The sequence below is a fragment of the Gymnoscopelus braueri genome (genome assembly GCF_963280865.1).
Source record: "Gymnoscopelus braueri genome assembly, chromosome: 6".
NCBI lineage: Eukaryota > Metazoa > Chordata > Actinopteri > Myctophiformes > Myctophidae > Gymnoscopelus > Gymnoscopelus braueri.
This window is the reverse complement of record NC_137607.1, coordinates 45,629,380-45,654,984: the sequence shown is the minus strand read 5'-3', so window position 1 is coordinate 45,654,984 and position 25,605 is coordinate 45,629,380. Positions and strand designations below refer to the sequence as shown.

Here is a 25,605-nt window from a genome sequence, read left to right as displayed (position 1 = left end):
GGTCCCTGGCACAAAAAAAATTCAGATGGAGGGTCCGCGGCACGAAAAAGTTTGAGAACTACTGATTTAGAAGGCATTTGTAGAATCAGCCTCAGGTCTTAATGGGTTAAACCGGTCAGTTTAAAGTACAGGGACACATTGACATCAAATCTCCGCAAGGCGCACGCACGCACGCGCGCGCGCGCACGCACGCACGCACGCACGCACGCACGCACACACACACACACACACACACACACACACACACACACACACACACACACACACACACACACACACACACACACACACACACACACACACACACACACACACACACACACACACACACACACACACACACACACACACACACACACACACACACACACACACACACACACTTACTTCAGCTGACAATAGGGGTGTTATGTACTATAAGTCATAAATCACAGGTGTGATAGTGTGTGTGAGTGTGTGACAGTAAGACGTATGTAGGCCACCAGCCCATGTAGGGAAGTAAGTGACAGCGTATGATGACTCTGATAAATTTACAATAGTGTGACGGGAAGTATGTCTGTGTCTTGAGATTTTCCACAGACGAGACGTGGCAATTAACCCATTTAATCCAGGAACGCATCCTTGTCATTTTAGATTTTAGCTATAACCATTATTTTATACTTTGGCTATTAAAAAATTGCAGATATACAAGCTCATAGCTTCTTTGGAAACATTTTTTGAAACAACATTCTTTACTCAAATCTTTGCTTCTGGGGGGGGGGGGTCCCTGGAACAACATATTTTGATAGGGATCGGTGGCCAAAAAAGTTGGAGCACCACTGATATAACAAAAATAGCTTTTCCAAAAGGATTTAGAAGACATTTGTCAAATGTTTGACAAATGAACATTTAACAAATGACAAATGTTCACTTTAAAAATATATATACAAAGATTTGCACACATTTTCACGATTTTTCCAAAAATAGCCAAAGAAATCTAAAATGACACAGATATGACACAGATATGGTGTAATGTGTAATCTGTCGGGCTACACTAAGTAGACCTAACAAGCTATTTCTAAGCTCCTACCTGAGGCTTAGCATGCCCTCGTCTTTCTCTGCCTGTAGGCAATTAAACGTGGAAATCTCGTTGCCGCGCTATGAGCTTGTATATCTGCTATTTTTAAATAGCCAAACTGCCAAAGTATAAAATAATGGTTAAAGTGGTTAAAATGATTGTGGCGCTATATCAACTACTTTTGCTGGGGACCCCCTGGTACCCCCCAAGGACCCCTGGGGGTTCCCGGACCCCACTTTGAGAACCAATGGTCTAAACAGTATAATAGCCAAAAATAAACAATCTGTACATTGAAACTATACTTACTCCCAGGTACTCTGTGGTGAGCAGGCTCTCTCCACACAGCTCTCCGGGCTGCGGTTGCAGTTCTTCTTCTTTATCCAGATCCGACTCCATCAAATCTTCCTGTCATTAAAAACGACAAAACACACACAATAACAAACAATTAATGAGAGAGGAAACACCTAACAGGAGGAGTTCATTAACAAAATAACTGTCATGTAATGCCACGCATTCACAAGAGAGTTGGATTGATTGATTGAATACCTTATTATACAACAGGTAGTTCCGACCAAGCAATCTGATTGGTTGAAATAGCTATCTACCCGTGCTTCAAACCAGCATCATAGCACGGGCCTAATCACATTAATAAATCACTCCGCACTGCAGTCCGCAGTCCGCACCTGATTAGACCATATATGTTACAGCTGTGCTCTGACGTCACGCTGTCCCACGGTAGGAAAACAAACAGCACGGCGAAAATAGCCGATCTACAAGTTCACAACGCGTCGCCAGACTCGCCAGGTATCGCACGGCGAAAATAGCCGATCTACAAGTTCACAACGCGTCGCCATCGCGACGCGTTGTCAGCTTGTAGATCAGTTAATTTGGCAACGTGACACGGTCGTACGACGGAGCATATAGCCTACTGGAATTCATTCCGCTGCGCAAATCACCTCAGCTGTGTTGATGAGACGGTGTCTCAGGCTCATAGCGCTGCTACAGGGACTATTTAATGTCTCAGTGAAAAACTCTTCTCTTTACAGGGAAACGGATAATAGCGAAACATTTTTATTATGAATTGCTCCACAATATGAATACATTTGGATGTGTTTTGTTGGTAACTGTTGTATAATCGCAATATTACACTCGAGGGTGTGCTTTACCTTACATTATTGTCACTTCTGTGATGCGGACGGAACTCGGCTTCGCCTCGTTCCTGACCGCATCACAGGCGTGCCAATAATGACAGTAAAGCACACCCTCTCGTGTAATATTGCTTAATTAACATGCTTATTAACAGTACAGGTAGTACAGTCAAATGTTATGCTAAAAGGCTGACACAAAAAGTGTGTCAGTGTGAGGTTTGGGAATACATTAACACGGTTTCGGATGTTTGGGAGACACAACCCTTAAAACATATCTATTTATTAGTCAGTCATAATTGAAATTTCCCTTAGGAACGCACTGAAAGTTATCCATAGTACACTAGGTTTTGGTTAGCAACATACGTATGTAATATTACGGGTTAAAATTGTGGATGACTCTTTGCTGTTAACCCATTAAAACTGGGATCTGTGTCATTTTAGATTTTAGCGTTGGATATAAAAAAAAAAAGGAGATATACAAGCTCACTGCACGTCACTTTGTGCCACGCTGCGAGCTTGTACATCTGCTGTTTTTAAAAAATCTTGAAAAAGTTGATTTTTTTTTTAACGCAAATATTCTCTTCTGGGGGTCCCTGGCACCAAACATTTTCAGATGGTGGTCCAAATACATATCAATTAGGGGGTCCTTGGCACAAAAAGGTTTGAGAACTACTGGTTTAGAAGTAGTAGAATTTTGCATAGTAGAATTTAGCATAATAGTAGCATTTGTAGAATCGGCTGCAGGTCTTAATGGGTTAAGTGCTGGCAACCTTGTTATAAAAGCATTAATCACATGAGCACTAGCATCCCTTATTCTGGGCATGTCATAATACCAAGACCAACATTTGGTGAAAATGGCCGATCTAAGCAACGCGCTGTGAGCTTGTAGATCGGCTATTTTCTGCAAAGAGATGTGGTGTAGAGGGATAATAGGAGGGGACCAAGTATAGACCCCTGCGGGACCCCGGGCCAACTGAAGTAAATAGGGTTTAAGTGGTTAAGAGCACCCACTAGTTTTAATTGTTTGGTAGTGCTGGGCGGACGGACGGGCGGACGGACGGACAGAGTGACCAACCGACCGACTGACCGACATAACCATCCTTAGAGCACTGCAGAGCAAGAGGAAGAAAGAGGGAGGGGAGGTGGGTGAGTCGAAGCACAAACAAACAATAAAAACCCACCCCACTTTTGACACATTTCCCAAACATGTAGATGGCAATCTCAACGTGACACAGATATTGGGTGTCTCCACCTGCCACCTGTGTGTGTGTGTGTGTGTGTGTGTGTGTGTGTGTGTGTGTGTGGGGGTGTGTGTGCGTGTGTGACGGCGATAAGCCTGGCAGATTGAATTCTCTGGGAAAGTGGGTTAGTTAGATAAGGCACACGGTAGCGTGTTAAGGGGGGATCGTGCAGGGGGTCACCCAGATGTGTGTGTGTATGTGGATGTGTGTAGAGCCCGGCCGATATATCGGTCTGGGTGATTATGTGATATATCAGCCATTATTGACGATGGAATCAGCAATTATGCAGCCGATGTGTTGTGATTTTTAACTACCTACTAATACTGGTAAAAGCAGCGAAATCTCGGGTAAATGTTGTGAGTGAGTGCAATAGAACAGGGCAGGTTTGCACTGAATCTGCATTTACCCTCGATTTTGACCCTTTACCCCTGTGGTCCAGATTCACTTTTATTCCCGTTTGTATGAAAGCGGCTCCTATTTAAAGTTGTATTAATATTTATTCAACATAGATTTAATATTAATTTTCACCGTACCATATTGTGCTGGTGGCTTACTCGTTGGAAGAAGCATCCGTGACAAATGACAAGGAAAACCTCTTTTAATGCCGCAACGGCTCGCAAATACCTCACCTACATACCAACTTCAAACTACTGCCTCCTACATACTCCATCACATGGATAACATAACACATATATTCCCATAAGACATCCCTGTAATGCAGTCCCAATGCTAATAATTACACAATAAAAATGACAAAGTAACTTGATACGCCATTGCACCCAGGGGCCATACTGGGATACCTCCCCAGTCCCCTTCCACTACTAATAGCCTTGGACGCCAACAAATAAATCTAGTCTTTTGGGAACATGTTTTCTATGTCGAGTGCAGTTGCAAGGAGGGGCAAACAAAAAGAAATGTTATAAAAGATACATCTACTTTTACACAAAGTCTTTTTAATATGCCGCCATTATGAAATGAACAGTGTTGAAGTCACCGCTCTCAGTTACTTGTCTCTCGATTAAACAGCAACTCATTGAAAAGGTACGACTTGATTAGTTAAAGAGTGAAAGTGCACTCTGCCTGTGCATTGCTTATGGGCAGAGTGAGATAGATCCTATATAATAAGCCTACCTAATATACTGAAATGTCACAAATGACATAATAACATTTCATATCTTCCACTTGTCCCATACTAGAGGTCCGGCCCACTAGCCGCGCACGGGGCTCTAGCGAGGGCTCGCTTATTTTGGGGTATTCTTTCTCTTTTTTTTTTAATTAAAACGAAAAAAAATACATGGTGGACCCCCTAGGGGTCCGCGGACCCCCTGGGAGTGTTGGGACCCCCGCGGACCCCCGTGAAACATCGCGGACCCCTTCGGCTGTTTTTTTTTTCTTTCATAAAGGTGGTTGCTTGTTTCTGGCGCACATCTGGCAACACTGACCTGTCTGCTTGTCTTTTCCCAACGTGGGAGACTGCCGAGCGGCTGCGTTGAGACACTGGCGTGTTTTAATGTTTTGTGTGGGATGTGCATGACATACTAGCGTGAGTGTGGTGTGATAGAGAGACATGAGCAAAGTGAAAGCAACGGCGGGGGTTGAAGCGAAATGGTCGCGTCGCGTATGTTGTTGTTGTGGGGAGATTTCAATAGCGACTGCGTGGTGTTGCGTTCGGTTTCGCTCGGCAGTGGTCGGTGGCGGTGCTCACGCTAAAGGGAACAAAATGGTCTACCCGTAATGTTGTCCGGCTCGCGGTGTTTCGGTTGCGCTCGGCGGTGGTCGGTGCTGACGCTAAGGAACAACATGGTCGACCCGTAATGTTGCGAGTTTGTGCTGGCCGCAATTAATTATGCTCCGAGGAGGCAAATGTGTGGTGAGCAATGAAAAGTAGCCTACGCCACCCGTAAATTAATTGCGCGCGTTGTGGCTTGTGTTGTTAGTGACATGTGATATGTTGTTGTTGTGTTTACTGCAAAACAATGACATGGGGAAATTATGGCTTTTCATCTTTCCAATGTATTATAGGATATACCATTATGTATATTGTCTCTGTCGGGTGGAAACCTCATATGTCCAAAACTGTTACTTTTCAGGATTCAAATTCTAAAATAGCAAAACTTGTATATTGTACAGCAGACACAACTAAAATAGGGCCTGCGTGAGGGTGTGTGTAGATGGGTGAATAATATGTTGGTAAAACATGGCCTTACGTCATCATCCTCCTCTTCCTCCTCGTCATCTGACTCGGGCCCCTCTTCCTCGGCTGCTTTGTACACAGAGACACAATGAAAGTACAGAATCAAATACATTGACTGACAGATACATTAGATACAAAGTCAAGTATACACGTACATGCTTCATATACACACCATATAAAACACTTTTTGGCCCAAAATATACAGTTAAAATGCAACTGTATTCCCTTCAATCTTTCAGGTGTGTATTACAATAAGAACCTGTCTTATTGTAATACACACCTGGTCTATAAAGGCTAAGCTAGATTTGTTACTTTTTTTCTGTCTTAAAGAAAAATAAAATGTCTCCCCAAGCCTGATTTACACTTAATTGCACAGTGGTGTTGCATGCTGTAAATAGCAGATCTACAGTACAAGCCACAAAACCGGCACGCAACTAAGTATAAATCAGGCTTTAGTCGTTGCCAATTCCCACTGAAAATGGATTGCAGAACAAATCAAATTAATTTCTCTTTGCATTTGGGGAACCTAAGATCCTTCCTGGGGATTAAAAGCTGATATGGATGGATGGATACTGACCTGAGTTGAGTTGCTTGATGATAAACTCTATCTGCCTGTTGAGAACTGGGTTCTCTTCTTTTCTGTAGCAGCACAGAATCTCCTCCACACTCTGCATGAGTGTGACACAAACACACACTTCTGTGTTACATTAATTTACACTTACTTCGCATATACTGTATATCGTCGCTGTCGGGTAGAAACATATCTCCATATTCCTTTTTTTTTTTTCGTATTAACGGCCTACTTGATCATACATACTACAGCGTTACACAAAAGTAGCAATTCGCAGCAATTCGCAAGCTCGAGCTTGAGCTTGGAGATCTGCCACTTTTGCTGTTTTTGAATTTTAATCCTGAAAAGTAACAGTTTTGGGCATATGAGGTTTCCACCCGACAGAGACGATATATCGTTTTTTTAATGACACCTGCTATTTGCATGCATGGTAGACTGTGAATACACAAACTTAACCATCAGTATGCCAACTAGGGGTGCACATGCAACAGTTATTTGAACCAATTGAGTTTATCAATAAAAATGTGTCCTTGTAGTTCCGCTATTAGCCATTTAAAACAATCATTTGGACCTTTTCGTTTTCGTTTTTCTCCTATATGAGAAAATATAGAGTCCAGGGTTGAAAGTGTTTAATCCCATCTCACCATCTCCCTGGCTTCCTCTCGCACTGAGGGAACAGACAGGATGCTGTATAGGGCGCCATTCACATACGGACGGATCTGGAGAACACGAACACGAACACACACACACACACACACACACACACACACACATTCTTTAATATTGTTCAAACCGGTCAACAACATCTATGTCATTTTTTAACATGATAGTGGTTGCAGCAGAGTGCCTCCCAATGTTGCCATGTCCGCTTATCATAAGCTTGGGCTTGTTTTTCTGTAAAGTCGCTTGTAAATATTGGTAGTTATATGGGTTACGTTTTTTTGGGCTTGTTTCCAAAGTATTTGGCCACAGACCCCCCATCTGAAAATACTTTGTGACAGGGACCCCATATAAAATGTATTTAAAATGTTTTGTGAACTTCCAAATTATTTTCAAGATTTTTCTCTCACTCTCGTGGCCTAGTCACTTCTTTTGGGCTTGTTTTTAGACCTGACCGCTTGTTTCTCTTGCAAAATCTGGCAACACTGTTGCTTCCTCTACCCATCTACCCGTGGGAAATACATGGCCACAGAAAATACTGCCAGGTGTCCATCGATATGTACCAAATATCACAGGACCTCAGACATAACCTCTTGTTTACACAAAGTAACAGCTTAATAATTGTTAGATATCAGCGGTCATGATGCCATTAAACTGCATGCAACCATTGCAACAATAAACAGACTGTAACAGATGTGTGTTGGACTGGAGAGTGGTTACCAAAGATTCACAGCTTCTGTTTGTTGTTTTTATATTAATGTTTTCAACTATGAAAACACAGCCTGACTCTTTTTTTTTTTTTTTTTACCTCTCTTTGGTAAGTCTCCATATTTTTAACAGCCACATGTTGAGTCGACCTTGAGTGTCCTTGACCAAGACAATGATGCCAAAGACCGTAAGCTACAGTACAGTTTGTGTTGTTGTTGTGCGTGTGCGTGTGCGTGTGTGTGCATGTGTGTGTGTGTGTGTGCTTGTATAACTATACTTGTCAGGGCCAAGTGTCCCCACAAGTATAATAGAATTTGAGAAATAAATAAATTGTTGCTGTCGGGCAGAAACCTCTTATCTCCACATTCTAACTGTTTGTGTTTTTTCGTAAATTAATGCTCTACTTGGAGATCTGCTAGTTTTGCTGTTTTTAATTCGAATGTTTGTTTTATGGTTAAAATGAGATGTTAAGAGTTAGGTTTACAATTAGGAAAATATTCAGGTTGGGGTTAGAGTTGGGATTAGGCATTTAGAGGTAGGGTTAAGGGGTTAGAGTTATGCCTGATTTGTACCTAGTTGCGCGTGCCTGTGTTGCGCACCGAAAATAGCTCACCATTGTGAGCTCGTATCTGCTATTTTCAGCTTGAGGGTTTGGTTAAAAATGGCCGTGAAAAAAAAGTGAAAATGGCCTTCATAAAATTGCCATCTTAAAATATTCATGTCCTCACAGGTATAGTAATACAAGAATGTGTGTGTGTGTGTGTGTGCATACTGTACCTCATGATTCTCATGTCCCAAGAGGTCCGTTAGGACTTTCAACACGTGTTTAGCATTCTCTGCACACTTCCTCTTTCCTGTACGAACACGAACACGAACACGAACACGAACACACACACACACACACAAACGCCTTTATATTAAATTCCTCTACGATGCATTAAATGGCATTAAGCCTCTGTCTGCATTCCTGCTTGTTTTGCATAATTTCGTCTTCTTGGAAATGAGAATGAGGCCTTTGAGGTTGTTGTTGTTTTGGTCTTCCTGCACTGTCTGCAACTGTCACAGTCTTTTCTTTTAACTCTTCCTCAGTTTAGATTTGATTTACTGCGTTTTCTATTACATCAAAGGACCTCCAGTATTAGATTGAGAAATTCTATAAAGAAGAGGCCTGGGGCAATTACACAAGAAGCAGAAGAATACACACAGAGACAGAGAGACAGAGACAGAGAGAGAGAGAGAGAGAGAGAGAGAGAGAGAGAGTGTTCACAGTGTGAAATTAAGTCAGATACACTCTAGATATCGTTGCTGTAGGGGCAGAAACTGTGTATCTCCATATTCGAACTTTTTGTATTTTCATAAATTAACGCAGTACTTGATCATACTACAGCGTCACACAAAAGCATCAAAAGTAGCAGATCCACAAGCTCGAAACGCGGCGCAAAGCGTCGCATTAGTTTGAGCTTGTAGATCTGCTACTTTTGCTGTTTTTGAATTTGAATCCTGAAAAGTAACAGTTTTGGGACATATGAGGTTTCCACCCGACAGAGACGATATGACGCATGAGGGAAGAACAGTGCATTCTTAAGACACTATTTTCAGAGATGCTGCAGCAGACCGATCCAATTTGATTGGTGGTTTTGTTCTTCAGGCTAAATCATAAATGGGCCATAACAGTGTCTTTAATGCAATTATCCATCAGAAATAATGCTGTACAGAAGCCTTGGAGAGGATAACGTGGATTACAGCAAGTTGACATCATGGCCTTTTGAACGGATTTCCTCCCCAGAACGATGCTTTATCGTTTTAATCTATATGACAGTTCTGACCATGAGGTCACAAACCTCTTACATGACGTGCATTAGACTGGGCAAACACAGAGCACTGTGTTTAAAGGGATAATTTGATTTGATTCGTATTGATTTCCCATTTTTTGCTGGTTAGTTCCGTAACCCAAGCTTTTCGAGCTTGTGGATCTGCTACTTTTGATGCTTTTGTGTGACGCTGTAGTATGATCAAGTAGGGCGTTAATGTATGAAAAAACACAAAAAGTTTGAATATGGAGATAGCAACGGTATATGAAGGAACCTGTGTGTCCTGTGTGTTCAGTCGGTGTCGAGGCGGACAGTGTACCTTGTGTTCGCAGGCACAGGTTCATGAGAAGAGCCACGGAGTACACCAGAGTGTAGTCGTTCAGACAGTCCGAGTCCTGGAGCTCGTCCACGAGCCAGCCAATCATATCGTCCGCGATCATGGCTGTCTGTTGGCTCCGCCTATCAAAACGTGACAGTAATTAGCGAGGGGATAAAATAGGCGAGGCGACACGTCGTTGTTGTTCTAAGCCTGAGGCTGGCTTTGTTTGTTTAACCCACAGATTTATCATGAATATATACAAAGACATCTGATACATGTAAGGCACTGTGTAAATTATGTCCCTCTGCCAAGAAGCGAAATTAAAGTTCCATTGTGCGACTCGCAGACACAATAAACATGGGGGAATTACGATAACAAGCCATTGTGGTTCAAAACAAAGCAGCTCTACACCTCACCTGAGAAAAAACGAATTACAGTCACCTAGAAGACTGGAACCCTATTCGCACGGGACTAGTATTACCTAGGGACCCCGTGTCTTTTCGATTTCACCCCTCCACGTCTGGGTGGTGGTGTGTGGTGCATCCACACAGGATAAGCGTCTGTCTTTTTACTCTAATTTACTTGATTTTATCGCCTCAGACTTTATTGACAATGTCATGTCATCCACTACCTGTACCAGGGGTAGTCCGGGACCCCTAGGGACCCCTTGGGGATCCTCCGAGTTACTAAAGGGGGCTGCCAAATGCTTATCGTTGCTGTCGGGGACAAACCTCTTATATTAACTTTCCATATTTAACTTTTTTCGTAAATTAACGCCCTACTTTTTCATACTACAGCGTCACACAAAAGTATAAAAAGTAGCAGATCCACAAGCTCGAAACACGGTGAAATACGATGCGTTTCGAGCTTGCAAATCTGCTACTTTTGCTGTTTTGTAGTTTGAATCCTGAAAAGTAACAGTTTTGGACACATCAGGTTTCCACCCGACAGAGACGTTATGAAAGGACCTTTTTTTTCTCAAAACATTTGGCAAGCAGTACTTCTTTGGAAACTCATCAATCTAATATATTGCTAGTTTGAACACTTTAATTACTCTTTCATCTTAAAATAGCTAATAACCGAAAATAGCCGATCTACAAGTGTGAGGTGAGCTGTGACTGCATAGCTAGCAGCATTATCTGAGCAGTGGTTCGCTGTGATTGGTGTACTTGTGTGGGGGCTGTGACTGATGAATCAGCATCGGCTGAGCTGTGACTTTTTCTGTATTGGTCTACTTTTGCTGGGATACTACTTTTCTGGACACACACACACACACACACACACACACACACACACACACACACACACACACACACACACACACACACACACACACACACACACACACACACACACACACACACACACACACACACACACACACACACACACACACACACACACACACACACACACACACACACACACACGTCCTAGATGGCTGCCCCGTTCTGAACCACACCTTTACAATTATTGCACAATGGCAGCTTTAACATGATGTTCAAAATTGAAATTTAGGATACAATAATACGATCCAAAATCATTGTGAACATCATTACAAAAACAATAGAAGGAAATACAATAGCCATTGTCTGTTTTTAAATGTTTCAAGGTTGATACATAAGTAATACCTGAGGCTGAGTTTCTGCATGGCTACTAGGATGTTTTCTCGGCCCACAGAGTCTTTCTCCTCCCTCCTCAGGGTCTCTGTCAGGAGTTTCAGCAGAAAGGGGATCTGGGAAAGATACACACGACCTGGAAACAGCAACAGAATACTTAATTGGCAGTTTAAAAAAAGAATCACAACAATGTCACTATTTAGGAAAATGCCAACGTGGATTACACAAAAAAGCCAAAGATTGTTTCCATTGTGGTCCACCTTGAAACATAGAACAAGACAAACTAGAAAAAGTGCTCCTCGGAGCACAGGTCTCCGCCAGGTCAGGTAGGTTATTGTGGCCTCCTGGTGGCGCTATAATAGGCCAATGTTTAAAGGGTGCCATTTGTTCTTAGGCCTTGCATGGCAATCGGACACTGCATTCATGGTTTGAGGCATTTTGTGCAAAAAAATGTTTTGCTAAATTAGACCTGCTGGTGGCGCTATAACAGGCCAATTTTAAAAGGGTGGTATTAGTTCCCAACATAGTGTGACATAGTGTGACTGCAATCGGACGGTGCGTTCATGATTTGCGGAATTTTGTTCAAAACAAGCCACTACTGAAAACTTTAGATGTCAATCTTAGCCAATGAGGATGGAATATGAAAAATCAAACACATCCATCTTGATCACATGACTATGGAGATCATGTGTACCGATTTGCGTGAAATTTGAATAAAATCGGAAGGAGTAATATTAAAAAAATTGTTTTACATAAGTCGGCCTCCTGGTGGCGCTATAAAGGCAGATGTGAAAAATGCAGGGCAAAGGTTTTTCCTTGACCTCTAGGGAGTGCGCACACAAAGTTTTACACAGATCAATGCAGTTATAGGTAAAAACATGAATCGGCCTGTTATAGCGCCACCAAGAGGCTGATTTGAAAATGTTCAAGTGGCATTTATTCCTCGGCATAGTGGAAATATGCGTGCAACATTTCACGGAAATTGCATGCTGTGTTCATGATTTGAGGCATTTTGTTGAAAACGGAGCACTCCTGCAAACTTTGGAAGCCATTTTGAGCCAATCAGGATGGAATATGAAAAATCTGAAAGACGCGTTTTGTTTAATGACTATAGAGATACTGTGTACCGATTTGCGAGATTTTGGGACAAAATCTGTAGGAGTACTGTCAAAAAATATGTTTTGCACAAATCGGCTGCTATAAAAGGCCCATGTGAAAAATTTGGGCCAGAAGTTCGGAATTGGCATCCAGGGAGTGTGTGTGCACAGTTTCGCTGCGATCAAGCAAACGGTGGCGGAAATTAGCTGGTCACAGACGGACACACACACATACGGACGGACGGACGGACGGACAAACGGACGGAGGGTAAAACATACTCTCTCGCCATGCCTTTCGGCCTGGCGGAGACAATAAATCCTTATGTATAAAGTTGGGAGCAATACATATAGGACAAGAGGTACCCCAAGAGAAGAATCCAATGCAGAGGCTATCCGGGGTAGGGATCTAACTATGACCAGTTATTGTTAAAATGGAGCCATGATTTGTGGTCATTCTTAAATCTTGCACGGGAATTTAGGGATTTCAGGGCTGAAGGGAGGGCATTCCACTGAGTAGTGGCTGTGTAAAACTATGGGGGGAACAAGATCATATGAACTTCCCCTGGTTGGGTACCTGTGAGCATCCCTCACTCTGTGTGCAGGTAAATAAGCAAGTATTTGGGGACAGTAGCATCTAGGATCCTGAAGACCAGACACAGTGAGAGCTGAGATACTCTGAGAGCTGAGATACAACACTCAGGGGTTACCATAGTGATCGAGAGACAACCAATAAGCTTGCTTCACTGGATAAATGGTCTTACCCTGCCATGCTCCAGGCCCTTGTGTCATATGTAGAGGAATAGCTCATCAATTTGTCACCTCATGGCAGTAAATTCAGCTTCATGGATTGAAACTAATAACAACCTCTAGCCCTCAAGCTATAGATTGTTGGCTAGAGTAGCTGTTCCAAATAGGTTTTATGAGATTAGCTTAGCAATCAGTTTACAAGGTGACTCTGGGGTAACTTTCCCCTCTATAATATGGGAAGTGCTTGGCAGAGAACAATAAAACTGAAATGCTCTGAAGTTATTTTTTGTTGAAAATTTTCAAGCCTTTATTCAATAGTGACAGTGGAGAGAGAGAGACACGGAACGGCAAGAGAGAGAAATGGGGAAGGACATGCAGCTAAGAGCCTCGGGTCGGATTCAAGCCCGCGGGTAAAGGACTGAGCCTCGATATGACATGTTCTCAACCAGGTGAGCTACCAGGCGCCCCCCAATAAACTGAAAATGTAGATGTCATGGAATGCATTTGACAAATCGCATACAAATTCGTTAAGAGAATAAATGTGAAGCATGCTCTGAATCTAAAGTTTAAGGCAGAGGTTCTCAAAGTGGGGTCCGGGGTTCCCCAGGGTTCCAGGGGGCTAAATTTGGCAATAATGCATCACAATCATTTTAATCACTTTATCCATGTATGCGTTGGCTATTAATTAAAAATGAAGATCTTCTACGACAAAAATAGCAGATCTGCTACATCAGCTATTTTAGATGTTTCTTTTTTAATGTCGAAACCTTTGAGACATTTTTTATTATTTAGATTTTTTTTAAACATAAATCTTATCTTCTGGGGGGTCCCTGGCACGAAACCTTTTCAGATGGGGGTCAGCGGCCAAATACATATACATTTCAGACTGGCAGCCCTTGAGCCCAAGTCCCATTTAATGGCCTATCCAGATTGGTTTAATAAAGTCTGAAGGGCCTCTTTGTGTGGAGTTTGCATGTTCTCCCCGTGTTCCCTAGGGTAGGTACCCTCACAAAAACATGCAGTAATCCTGGTCACTATACTGCCTCCCCCTGGCCAGCCGGGGCGCCTGATGGAGGGGAAAGGAACTGGTTGGAATAACGTGTTCCTTCCACACGCTACGTCCAACCAGGGAAACTCTCCCCTGTCAGGTGACAAGGTGGTCAGTTGGCTCTCATGCATTGAAGGAGGCATGAGCTCGGCCCTGGCCTCCCTAGGTTGGCAGAGGGAAGGTAGTGCCCAGGATTACATAGACATTTGGCACTGGGTGTAAAAAATGGGGTTACAAAATCGTGGGATAAAAATTAGGAAAAAAATATATAATAAAGTGAAAAGTGAAAAACTTTAACCAAATTCCTGGGTGGTTTGAAATGTGATTTAAACATTACTTGTAAATAACAGTGTGGACGGTCAGTCCTAAAGATTTATCCTGCATTCCGACTCTGAACAAAGACTATAGTTCCTAAAAAAGAAGAATCTGAAGTTGCTCCAATTGACTGGAACAATCCTCCTCTTTCTCTCAGATCTGTTACCTCTCTTAGCTGCTTCAGGACTTCCTTATATTCACATCTCAAAACAACCTGTTCATGCTTTGTTCAACTGTTTGTACTGACTTTGATTCAGGTCATGTACTGTATTCTCCATTTCTGTTGAAAATGAGTTGAGGGCTGGGGGTGTGGGTGGGTGAGCAAGCTAACTGTATTTGTGTGTGTGTGTGTGTGTGTGTGTGTGTGTGTGTGTGTGTGTGTGTGTGTGTGTGTGTGTGTGTGTGTGTGTGTGTGTGTGTGTGTGTGTGTGTGTGTGTGTGTGTGTGTGTGTGTGTGTGTGTGTGTGTGTGTGTGTGTGTGTGTGTGTATGTGTTGTGTATTTGTATTGTATGTAATGTTTTATCGTAATGTTATATAGGACCCCCTCTAAAATCAAATGCTGCATCTCAAGGAGCTGTCCTGTCAATACATTCTGACCAAAGCCTTAATGACCTGTCTCAGCACTCATTTGACATGATAATGTAATTATTCATAGCGTTAAACTGTAATAGAATACTGTTTCCAAATGTGCAAATCGCCATCCATTCACGAGGTGGTGGATTCATGAAGGGTTGCAACTTGTCTCTCCCTTTCCCCCTCCTCTGATGAAAAGATAATTGGGCTGACGTTTAACCACAACCACTTTCTGCATGATGGGTTAGGCATTGTGTCAGCAAGATGAAGCTATTGCAAAACAATTTTAAGTAAATACCCTTCGTAGTCTTATTGTAGCTAATGGCACCCCTGCTATGGAATATATTTACAGTCTCTCTGGCCACTATATTATATCAACATTTATTCAATAACCTTTCACGTAAAGAGATAAAAAGGTTATATCATATGGCTCTTACACCGAAGAGAAACATCTACTGTTGTTGGAACCAATTATATTAGAATATAGGCCAATGCAAGTACTATATAACGTTGCTGTCGGGCAGAAACCTCTTATCTCCATATTCTAACTTAATTTTTTTCCGTAAATTAATGCCCTGTTTGATCATACTAAAACATCACACAAAAGTATCACAAGTAGCAGATCAGCAAGCTCGTAAATCTGCAACTTTTGATACTTTTGAATTTGAATGCTGAACAGTCACAGTTTTAGACATATGAGGTTTCCACCCAGACGGAGACAATATACTGTACTTAACCAACCTAATGGTGTATACTGGAGCACTTACCCTCAGCAAGGGAAGCAAACGCATGGATGAGGCGAGCCACGTACTGACGGACAACCTCATCTCTGGACCTCATCAAATGAAGCACAGTTTTCTGCCATGGGAGACACAACATTTAGGCATCAGTGCATTGAGGTTGCATAGATTTAAGAACAAGCGTGTTTGTCTAGATTTGGTTTTCCAGATGTTTTGTTTTTGATGATGACAAAATGATATGTATTCTGCTTATCATACCAGGAAATGTATCAATAGGATTTTCTAAGCTTGTCAATAATTGATCTGACCTCTCACAAGGTTCAAGGTGTCTTGGTTGCAGAAGAACCCTTTAACGTTGTGGGAGAGGTCCGATCGACTTCTGACAAGCTAGAAAAATGGCATAGATTAAAAACATGCCATGTTTATCTAGAATTGGTTTTCCAGATGTAGAGCATGCTTTGTAGAGCTTGTTTGCTCCATCGTGATGTTGACAAAATGATATTTACTCTGCTTATCACAACAGGAAAAGTTACCAGGGGGGATTTCAAGCTTGTCAATAATTGATCTGACCACTCACAAGGACACTCAGCTTGTGGCGGTCAACAATTTCCTTGAGAATTTCCATATTTAACCACACACCACAAAAGGCGCTTTGGCCACATGACACAGGCGAGGTAAAGTCCTGCTCAAACAGCCAGTTTATGTTTGAGGTTTGATGACAAAGTAATGTACGTACGCCCCGCTGCTATTGTCAGGCAGCATAAAGCAGTGTAAACTCTAAGGTTGACTTCAGTGTCCCATGAGGCTTCACTGCACAGTGGATCGAAGCTTCGCAGACAAAAGGAAGGGCTGTGAGGTGAGGAACATTTACACTTGTGATTGTGATAAGGGCAAAGCTCTTAAACATATGGCCTGGGGCTATAGGTTAGATGAATGGGAGATGTTGGCGTGGCTCAGCTGCACAAAGCGGGGGAAAGAAACTCCAAACTAAACTAAAACAAAACACAATAAAGAGAAGAGTCGGATAAAGGCAAGTCAGTCCTTCAGTTCAGCCCTCTGACGATCTTCTGAGCAGGTGGAAACGTTGGAACATGATATGAGGAATGTCGCGTTTGGCCATTCAAATATTAACGAGGGCAGTTACTAAAGCACTAAAGAACTGTGCTATTGCCACTCAAAACTTAGGTTGAGGTAATTTCAGAAGAAACGGATCTATTATGGGGCGGTTATTTGGAAGTTGACCTCCGATGGTTGTTCTTCTAATCTAGTGCAAAAACAATTGAGAAGGGAGACCACTGTACAATGCAAAGGAATAGTTGTAATGCCTCCAAACAGCTATTTTGCAACTTTTTGTTAAGGCAAAAAAACTAACAATTAGCTTAAAATCTTACAGACTACCCAGGAATGCGTTTCGAGTACAAGAACTCGATCTTCCTCAGGCAGCAATGGTAAGCGTGTGAAATCATGTCAAAAAGCCACAAGTTTCCCAGGGGGGAAAAGGGTGTGTGTGAATGATGGGCATCACTTCCTGTTGTCAGTAATCCAATTCATTTGAGTGATCCGTGTCAGTCAACAATAATGTGGGAACACAACCTGACAGAAATCAAGATCTCCCTCCACACAGCTGATTCAAATTAATGATTTTTAAAGCGCTGAAGTCACTTAACAAGCACCATTTAATCCCCATGCAGAGACTTAGGTATCACAGCAGCAACAGCAGCCAGTCAGAATGAAACACAGGACAGGAGTTATTCTACTGCAAAGAGCAAGTGTCAAGAGCCATTGATCATTCATTAGAATCAGCTGTGTGAGGAGATATCTTATAGGGTAAGTAGGCAGACTAATGAGACCCTTTTGGATTTCTGTCAGGTTGTCTTCCCAGGTTATTATTGACTGACACGCGGATCACTCAATTGAATTGAACGACTGACAACAGGAAATTATGCCCATAATACACGCAAGGCCTCATGGGACACTGGACACTCGTGGATAGGGAAGGGGTCACATGCATTGAGTTGCTCACCCAGCGCATGAGGCGAAATCACCCCTCTTCCGGGTTAGAAAATGTGATGGGCGAGGCCTATTTGGGGCCACTGTGACAAGTTTTGCGTCACAGAGGTGCGCAGCCCCGTATGCAAGATTGTGCGCAAGCTTGTGAATCGAGCCCATTGGTCGAAACCGTTTTCGCTCGTTCATGTACAATGGCCCCAGTCGTTTTAAGCTGCAGTACCTATGAATGGCCAGCATGTCCAATGCACTTAAATGCAACCACTGGGTTCTGGGGGCTTGGTCACATCATAATCATTTGAGTACTAATCTCTCAAGAACAGGGGTTCCCAGATTGTTTGAATACAGGCAGGTGTGGTAAGGGTGTGGTCTGTGATAAGTACATCAATCAAGATTGAAGCCAAAAAACTTAATCAGGGGGGGTTATGTGAGTTAAACATATTACCATTAAGCCAACCACTGGTCAATAGCCTATATACATCCAGATAAACACATGTCCAGACGTACATTTACACACATATGTATATATTGTTTCTGTCGGGCAGAAACCTCTTATCTCCATATTCTAACTTTTTGTGTTTTTTCATAAATTTGAGCTTGTATATCTGCTACTTTAGCTGTTTTTTTTATTTGAATCCTGAAAAGTAACAGTTTTAGACATATGAGGTTTCCACCCGACAGAGACGATATAATCTAGTGTTGTAATCTAGTGAAATGAAGTGATGGCCACACCTGTTTGGTGCTGTAGCGGTCCAGCAGGTCATTACTGATGTACGCCTGTAGCACCGTGTCTCTCTGTTCACCCTGGTGAGAGCGGGTTAACCTCTAAAAAAAACAAACAACAACAACAAGGGAGACACAGATATTAATGGAGGCCCAAAGACTGTGCTTTATTCAGCTTTAACACTTTGCACTTAAATTCCATGCATGTAAAAGTCAGTTCGGATCAAACATTCCCAATGAGACAAACATGTTTTATGTTTGTCTATGTGTGTCAGAGAGCAAACTTGGAGTTTGTTGGAGGTTGAGAGTTTAAGAACGTAAAATGTGGCAGTAGTAGTTACATTTCTAGTCTCGCAAGCCAGACTGTTGCCTCCCACAATTTTCAAATGCAACGGAAGCTCTGAAAATGATCAGAGGTACGTTTTTTTTTAAATTTGCTGCTAATCAGAGATGGAAATTCTAAAATAAAATGTTAAGATATATTAAAGTATATTTTAGTGAGCGGAAATGACGAACAGATGACAGCTTCCGTTCTTGGCTTTCTGGACTCGGGAGGTGTAGTTCCAGGCTCTATATAGCATTCGGAGATTGTGGAATAGTTGTCTGGCTATGAAAGACTACATTTCTTCAAAGAATCAGCACTTGGCGTATTGCAAACAAAATAAATATGACTCAGACTGATCAGCTCTTCTGCAAACTGATGGTAGAGAGAATCTCTGAACTGAATGTATTCTAAAGCACTGGTTCTCAACCTGTGGGTCGGGACCCCCAGGGGGGTCCTCACATGATTTTGGAGGGTCCCCAGATGGCAGTGAAGTGTCCATTTAAGGACTTTTAAGACCTTTTTGATACCTCAACAAACAAACAAAAAAAGGGGGAAAAAAAGAAAAAGACCATTACTGCATCAAAATTAATCAACAAAATATTAAAACTGGTGAAAAAAAAAAGAAAGAGGCAAAAATTGAAAGTAGCTGATCTACAAGATGCGAGCCATTGTGAGCTTGTAAATCTGCTATTTTCAAAATATGTATCTGTGGAACCGAGTCAAACTAAATATAACGCCTCAACTCCTACATTCCAAGTGCTTGTCGGGGTGGGGGGTCCCCAGTTCAAATAATGATTATTTTGGGGGGTCCCCAGTTCAAATATGATTATTTTGAGGGGTCGCGGCCTGAAAAGGTTGAGAACCACTGTTCTAAAGCAGACTTAATTCTGGCTTAATTTACATTCTACGTCTAGTTACAATTTAAGCAGTTATAAGATGCTCTTATCCAGTCAGTGCGACTGCAAGACTGCAAAGTGCAAGATCAGAGTAAATGTCATGGACCCTAGTCAACCAACAACAAGGGGGATGCAGTCAAATAAGTGCCAAGAAAACAATGAAGTGCTACAAAGTAACTAGGTAAATACAGTGCCAAACCTAGCATCTGTCTAAACAACATGTCTAAATAACATACTTAGCATCTGTGGACAAGCAAATATCACATAACATTTGTGAGCAAGTAAATCTGCATAGCATAACCAGTATATCGTCTCTGTTGGGTGGAAACCTCATAAGTCCAAAACTGTGACTTTCCAGGATTCAAATTCTAAAATAGCCAAAGCAGCAGATCTACAAGCTCAAAATGTGTCGCTTAGCGCCGCGTTTAGAGCTGGTAGATCTGCTTCTTTAGATGCATTTGTGTGACGCTGTAGTATGATCAAGTAGGGCATTACGAAAAATCACAAAAAGTTAAAATGTGGAGATAAGAGGTTTCTTCCCGACAGCAACGATCTAACAAATGAGTCCAGCTCCATTCGGGGTCTATTGAAAAATGGAACCGATCTGCAGCCGTATACTCACCCAGCGCAAGGCCTGAAGCAGCAGGGACCTGAGCCTGTCAGTACCTCCGAGAAGGTCCGTCCTCAGCTTGTCATAGTCCAGAGAGGGCAGCAGGGGCACCTCTTTGGTTCTATGTCATAAGAATATCATAATTTCGTTTATCAGTTATAGCCTTATTCATTCACAAAGACAATGAGAAAATAGCATTTGATCAACACTTTAATATATACTGCAGATTATCATAACTGTCCATGAGGAACTGCCCCATTGAACACAACAGGATTCCCCCACCGGAGTGGGGAGGGAGTTGGCTGAGAACACAGCAGGTGCTTGTTTGTTACACACTATGCAGCCATTCTGTGACTTGCCTGAGGGCTGATATGGCTTATCACCCTCTTAATCCTTTTGTCACCCCCTCGCCACCCCCCCCAGGGAAAATATATAGGCAGGGTATTCAATGTATAACTCCATGGGTTTTATAAGTATGCCAGCTTAAGTTGAAGACTTACTGTGGTGCGATTGCTGCTCTTAGCATTGAGGAGGCCTAGGAAGTGACAGAGAGAGAGACATACAGCAGAAATAAAACAGAGAGATATAAAGAGAGACAAAGAGGAGGTTGAATACACTTCCTTTATAACACAATATGTACCAACTCTCAGAATTTCATCATGACCACCTTCTATATTTACTATAAAAGATGCCATTAGATAAACAGGTGTCATTTCATGCATCCTACAACCACATTCCTTCATGCTTACTGCCTCATACTTACTAGCCTTGGATAAAGACAGTCATCGGTCATATTGATGTGACAGTCTTGTATCAAGGCTAAATACTTACCAGAGTATAGAATCATGTTAGTTTCTGTACTGGAAGTTTTTTTTTTTTAGGGGTTTGGCCGTGAGTGCATCATGCGTGAGCTACTGGAACATGCTCGCGGAATCCCAGAGTGTAATGTACGTTATTTGGCAATACTGCCCATGCAAAATGAGTGACAGGGACACCGACCAATTGGATGAGAAAAAGAGACGAGGGTTAGTGAGTGGCAAACAATTCCTTTTCCCTGTTGGCATCTCATTCCATTTTGCGGGATCGTGGCACTTCTCCCTATGGGCTATATAGCATAGGGGATTTCCAAAGTGAGTGTTTCTTACGTCTGAAACAGGGGACTTTTTTGGCCCTGTAATGTAACCTGTAGACTGAAAGGTTTCATGACCTTTTCCCCGAGGAAGGAAAAGGTGATGGACAAGGACCCAGGCGTAGCGTTGGCGGGATTGGGTGATCCGGGGGGTGGAAGCCAGACACCTGGACCCTGCTTCCCTAAAGCATGTTTCACTGTGACATTTGACCAGCGAGAGGGACCCGGGTCATGATGCAGGTACACTACACTGTGACCTGGTGTGACAGGTCACACTACAGCGTGACAGGTCACACAGGTGTGTTGAGGACAACAGCTTTCACCTCCTATAGCTGCGAGGCATTATATTTCCCCAGAGCACTCTGGTTACTCAACCAGTGGATGCGCACCGACCATATAAGTGCAACAGCTTGGGTTCAAGCCCAGCTCAGGACCCGTTGGCAATGCCCCCCCCCCCCCCCCCCCCCCGGCCCCTCCCCTCTGTCCTCTTACTCCCCACTGTACTCAAGTACAAGTTATTCATTCAGCCATACATACAACGGGAACTCTCTCATATAGATTTCATATAATTGTACTGATGTTAACTAGTACAATGCAATACGCACGAAGCCGTGGTGAGTAGTTGTCACCCATTGTTGGGTGTTATTGTTGTTTAAATGGGATATGGTAGGATTGACAGAGCTGTGAAAGTTTTGGTTTCTCCCCTAGCTAAATAAACAGAGAGAGATAGTGATAAATGGAAAAACAAATGTGTGAGACACATGGAGGTGGTGGTGGTGGTGGGGAGGGGGTTAGCCATACATACAATGGGAACTCAATAACTCTCTCATATAGTTTTCATATAATTGTACTGATGGTAACTAGTACAATGCAATATGTATGAAGCCGTGGTGAGTAGTAGTAACCCATTGTTGGGTGTTATTGTTGTTTAAATGGGATCAGGTAGGATTGATAGAGCTGTGAAAGTTTTGGTTTCTCCCCCTAGCTAAATAAACAGAGAGAGATAGTGATAAATGGAAAAACAAATGTGTGAGACACATGGAGGTGGTGGTGGTGGTGGGGAGGGGGTTATAATTGCGCCTCAATTATGGTGTTATGTTGCGATACAGGGAACAATCAGTCTTTATGCCGGTACAAACCTGATCCTGAATTCTGAGAAGTGCAGCACAGGGTTTTTAAGGTTGTGGAGTAGAGGGGAGAGAGAGATCTCTAATGCTAAAGAAGACATGTGGGTTTGGAGTTAGGGCCTCCTGTTATTCTGAGTTTGCTCAGCTGCTCTTTCTAGACCAGGGGTCTTCAACAGGGTGTCCGGGACCCCTAGGGGGTCCTCAGAGTTACTACAGGGGGGCCACCAAATCTTTGCGTGATAGGAACTTTTTTTACATTAACCAGTACCATCCCTATTGAGGAGAACTTTAGCCAAAACTAGAAGATTTGCCAGCTCACAACTAGCAGACAAAAATCTGCTATTTTCAGCAAAGTGTTTTGGTGTAGAGGGAAAAAAGAGCAGACTAAGTACAGTGTGAAAGGTCAAGTTTAGTCACCGTATTGACGGTTTAAGGGATTAAATGTCTGAAAATACACATTAACATGAATCCAACGATATTCAACTACCTCGATTCAAACCCACATGGAAAACCAAACATAAATCAATCAACCAATTAATATGATTTATATAGTGATAAATCATAACAAATTGTCTCAAGACACTTTACATGTAGAGCAGATCGAGACCATTCTCTACACACAGCAATGGTTATCACTGTGGGGCCAGGGATCCTTGAGGGGAGTTCCAGAGGGTGCCCACGCTAAATGATTGAGAGCTGGGAACCAAGTGGACCAATACAGGACTGTAAATGTGAGAATGTACAAATAGAACCAAATGGATCTATTTGTGGTTCAATTTTTTTAAATTAAATCAAATAGGGGGTCCATGGCATAATGCATATGAAACTGGGGGTCCTCACTGCTCTACAGAGACCCCAAAAACTCCCCTTTAACGGGAAGAAACCTCAAGCAGAACCTGACTCTTCTAGGTGAGCAGCCATGTCTCTTGGCCGGCTGGGTTGAGAAACTGCTCATCCAAAGGGGAATGTCACTTGGCCAAGAGAAATATTAAGCCTCATGTACATGGTGTAAGACGAGCCCTGTGAGCCAGATTGTTTTTGGCTCATCATTGGCATAATTGGGGAACGCATGTCACGCTTGTCAGTGAGCCGATGTATTGAGTATAAATGCCCAGAACTATGGGCCATGAAGCATAGCTTACAATATCTTACACAGTAAAAAAAACTAGGCTTTAGGCAGGTCTACTCTGTTACTGTAGGCAGTTGACTTTAATAAAAGTCTTGTGAATTCAGCATAGTGTAAAAATCTGACTTAAGGGTGCAGCAAAAGTTTCATAGCAAATATATCTCATTATTGGAAGTATTCAATTGCAAATGATTAGTCAAATATCATCCAGGTTAATGCATGCTGAGTCTTGCTCAGCACTCCTTATTCAGCGCAAGAAATGACCACTTCCCAAAAGCTGATACATTTTGAATATATTACTATTGTATAATCTCTCAGCCTCATTGGTAAACTAGACCAGCAATGATTGGAAGCACCTGCCCTATTCTACAAACACTAGTTACTGTGGCCAGTGGGTGTCAGGTTTGACCTAACCCCAAACCAAGTGCTCAATTAGTTACCACTTTGACATTTGTGTCAACATCATCAAAAGCATTGAGAACCATCTGGGTTATATAATACACGCTTGCATCAATGATTCATTATTAAACAAGATTGCTGCCACTCTGAAAGGGGCTTTAGTAACCTGATTTGAACGCAGGTAAAAAGCAGAGTGAGGCAATTTACTACCCTCAAACCAGAGGCCTAAGATTTTAAGTTCCCCCACTAGCAGCCCCTAGAGGCCATGCTGCTTCTTACACCCGACCAAACCTGAATGGACCAACATTGTCATCCATAGAGCCCTGTGCTCTCATCAAAAAGGACAATGTGGAAAAGGACAATAAATAAATACATTACCAAATTATTCTCAGTGGCAGTATTGCATATTAACCGAATGATTCAAGTGAAATAAAAGGAAAGGTCATGGTGCCACCTACAATCTGTGGGGTTCATCTTGTGTGCAAAGTTGATATTTTTGGTCTGAGGGTGGTAAAGGAGTCACTCAAATTGTTAATTGTCGGCCCATTCGATTCTGAGATACAGCACTAGTATCTTGTGTTGTGTTTGCAAAAAATGCACATCCCTGCCAAAGGGCGGTGTCACAGTAAAGGCCATGGGGTCACCAAAAAGTCACAATCAAACCAGTATGTTTTTGTTATCGTCTCTGTTGGGTGGAAACCTCATATGTCCAAAACGGTTACTTTTCAGGATTCAAATACAAAAGTAGCAGAAAAAACACCAAAAGTCAAAATATGGAGATAAAAAGGTTTCTGCCCGACAGCGACGATATGTTTGGGATGCAAGTGTTGGACGGACGTTGGCCCCCATTAGTGGAACTAAAATGACCAGGTAAGTAAACATTGGAGCTAAATGGGTGGGTGGTGGGTGGGTGGACGACGGCGCTCAGGGACTAGGGCACGTTTAATGTCAGCGACATTCTCAGAGGGAAGCCCTTGTCTTTGTTGGAAGAAGCGGCTGGATAATAGGGCCCATTCTTACCAGGAACAAGGGCATACATTGCATTAAACTAGGCCAATCTAAAGTCTCCAACTCTAGGGAAATGGAGCAGAATGTAGGGCAAGCAGCACAAAGGCAGATGAAGAAAGATATAGGAGTGGTAACGAACGAAGAGACGTGGAGAGAGATAAAGAGAACGGCGGGAAAATGAGGCAAGACAACTAGTAAGGGTGGGGTTAGTATGTAAAGATGAAATTCTATAAAACTTACATAGCCGTCATCATAGGGACTCATAGAGTAATATCCCTTTATGGGCAGAGCAACACACACACACACACACACACACACGCACGCACACACACACAAAAGCAGAAACGCACACACAAAGAAAGGAGTTTTTGAGTTATAATGACATGAAACAGAGTATACAGTGAGA

At 42.5% G+C, this 25,605-nt stretch overlaps 1 protein-coding gene across 3 annotated transcripts in view; it reads right to left on the bottom strand.

The window, feature by feature from the left end:
• The window catches only part of armc9 (armadillo repeat containing 9), a 66,460-nt gene that overhangs the window by 27,238 nt on the left and 13,617 nt on the right, over positions 1-25,605 (bottom strand). For 2 of the 3 annotated variants that reach the window (XR_013933323.1, XM_080431138.1), the window contains exons 10-21: positions 25,440-25,475; positions 20,911-20,945; positions 20,423-20,531; positions 18,589-18,681; positions 15,877-15,967; positions 11,341-11,464; positions 9,710-9,849; positions 8,357-8,433; positions 6,856-6,930; positions 6,218-6,308; positions 5,654-5,706; positions 1,364-1,462 (exon numbers count right to left, since the gene is read on the bottom strand). Coding sequence is in view for 2 of the 3 variants with exons in the window: in XM_080431138.1 (XP_080287264.1) it covers positions 1,364-1,462; positions 5,654-5,706; positions 6,218-6,308; positions 6,856-6,930; positions 8,357-8,433; positions 9,710-9,849; positions 11,341-11,464; positions 15,877-15,967; positions 18,589-18,681; positions 20,423-20,531; positions 20,911-20,945; positions 25,440-25,475 (1,023 nt within the window). In the remaining variant the exon portion in view is untranslated. The remainder of the gene's footprint in view (positions 1-1,363; positions 1,463-5,653; positions 5,707-6,217; positions 6,309-6,855; positions 6,931-8,356; positions 8,434-9,709; positions 9,850-11,340; positions 11,465-15,876; positions 15,968-18,588; positions 18,682-20,422; positions 20,532-20,910; positions 20,946-25,439; positions 25,476-25,605) is intronic. The other variant, XM_080431139.1, reaches the window with a different exon arrangement.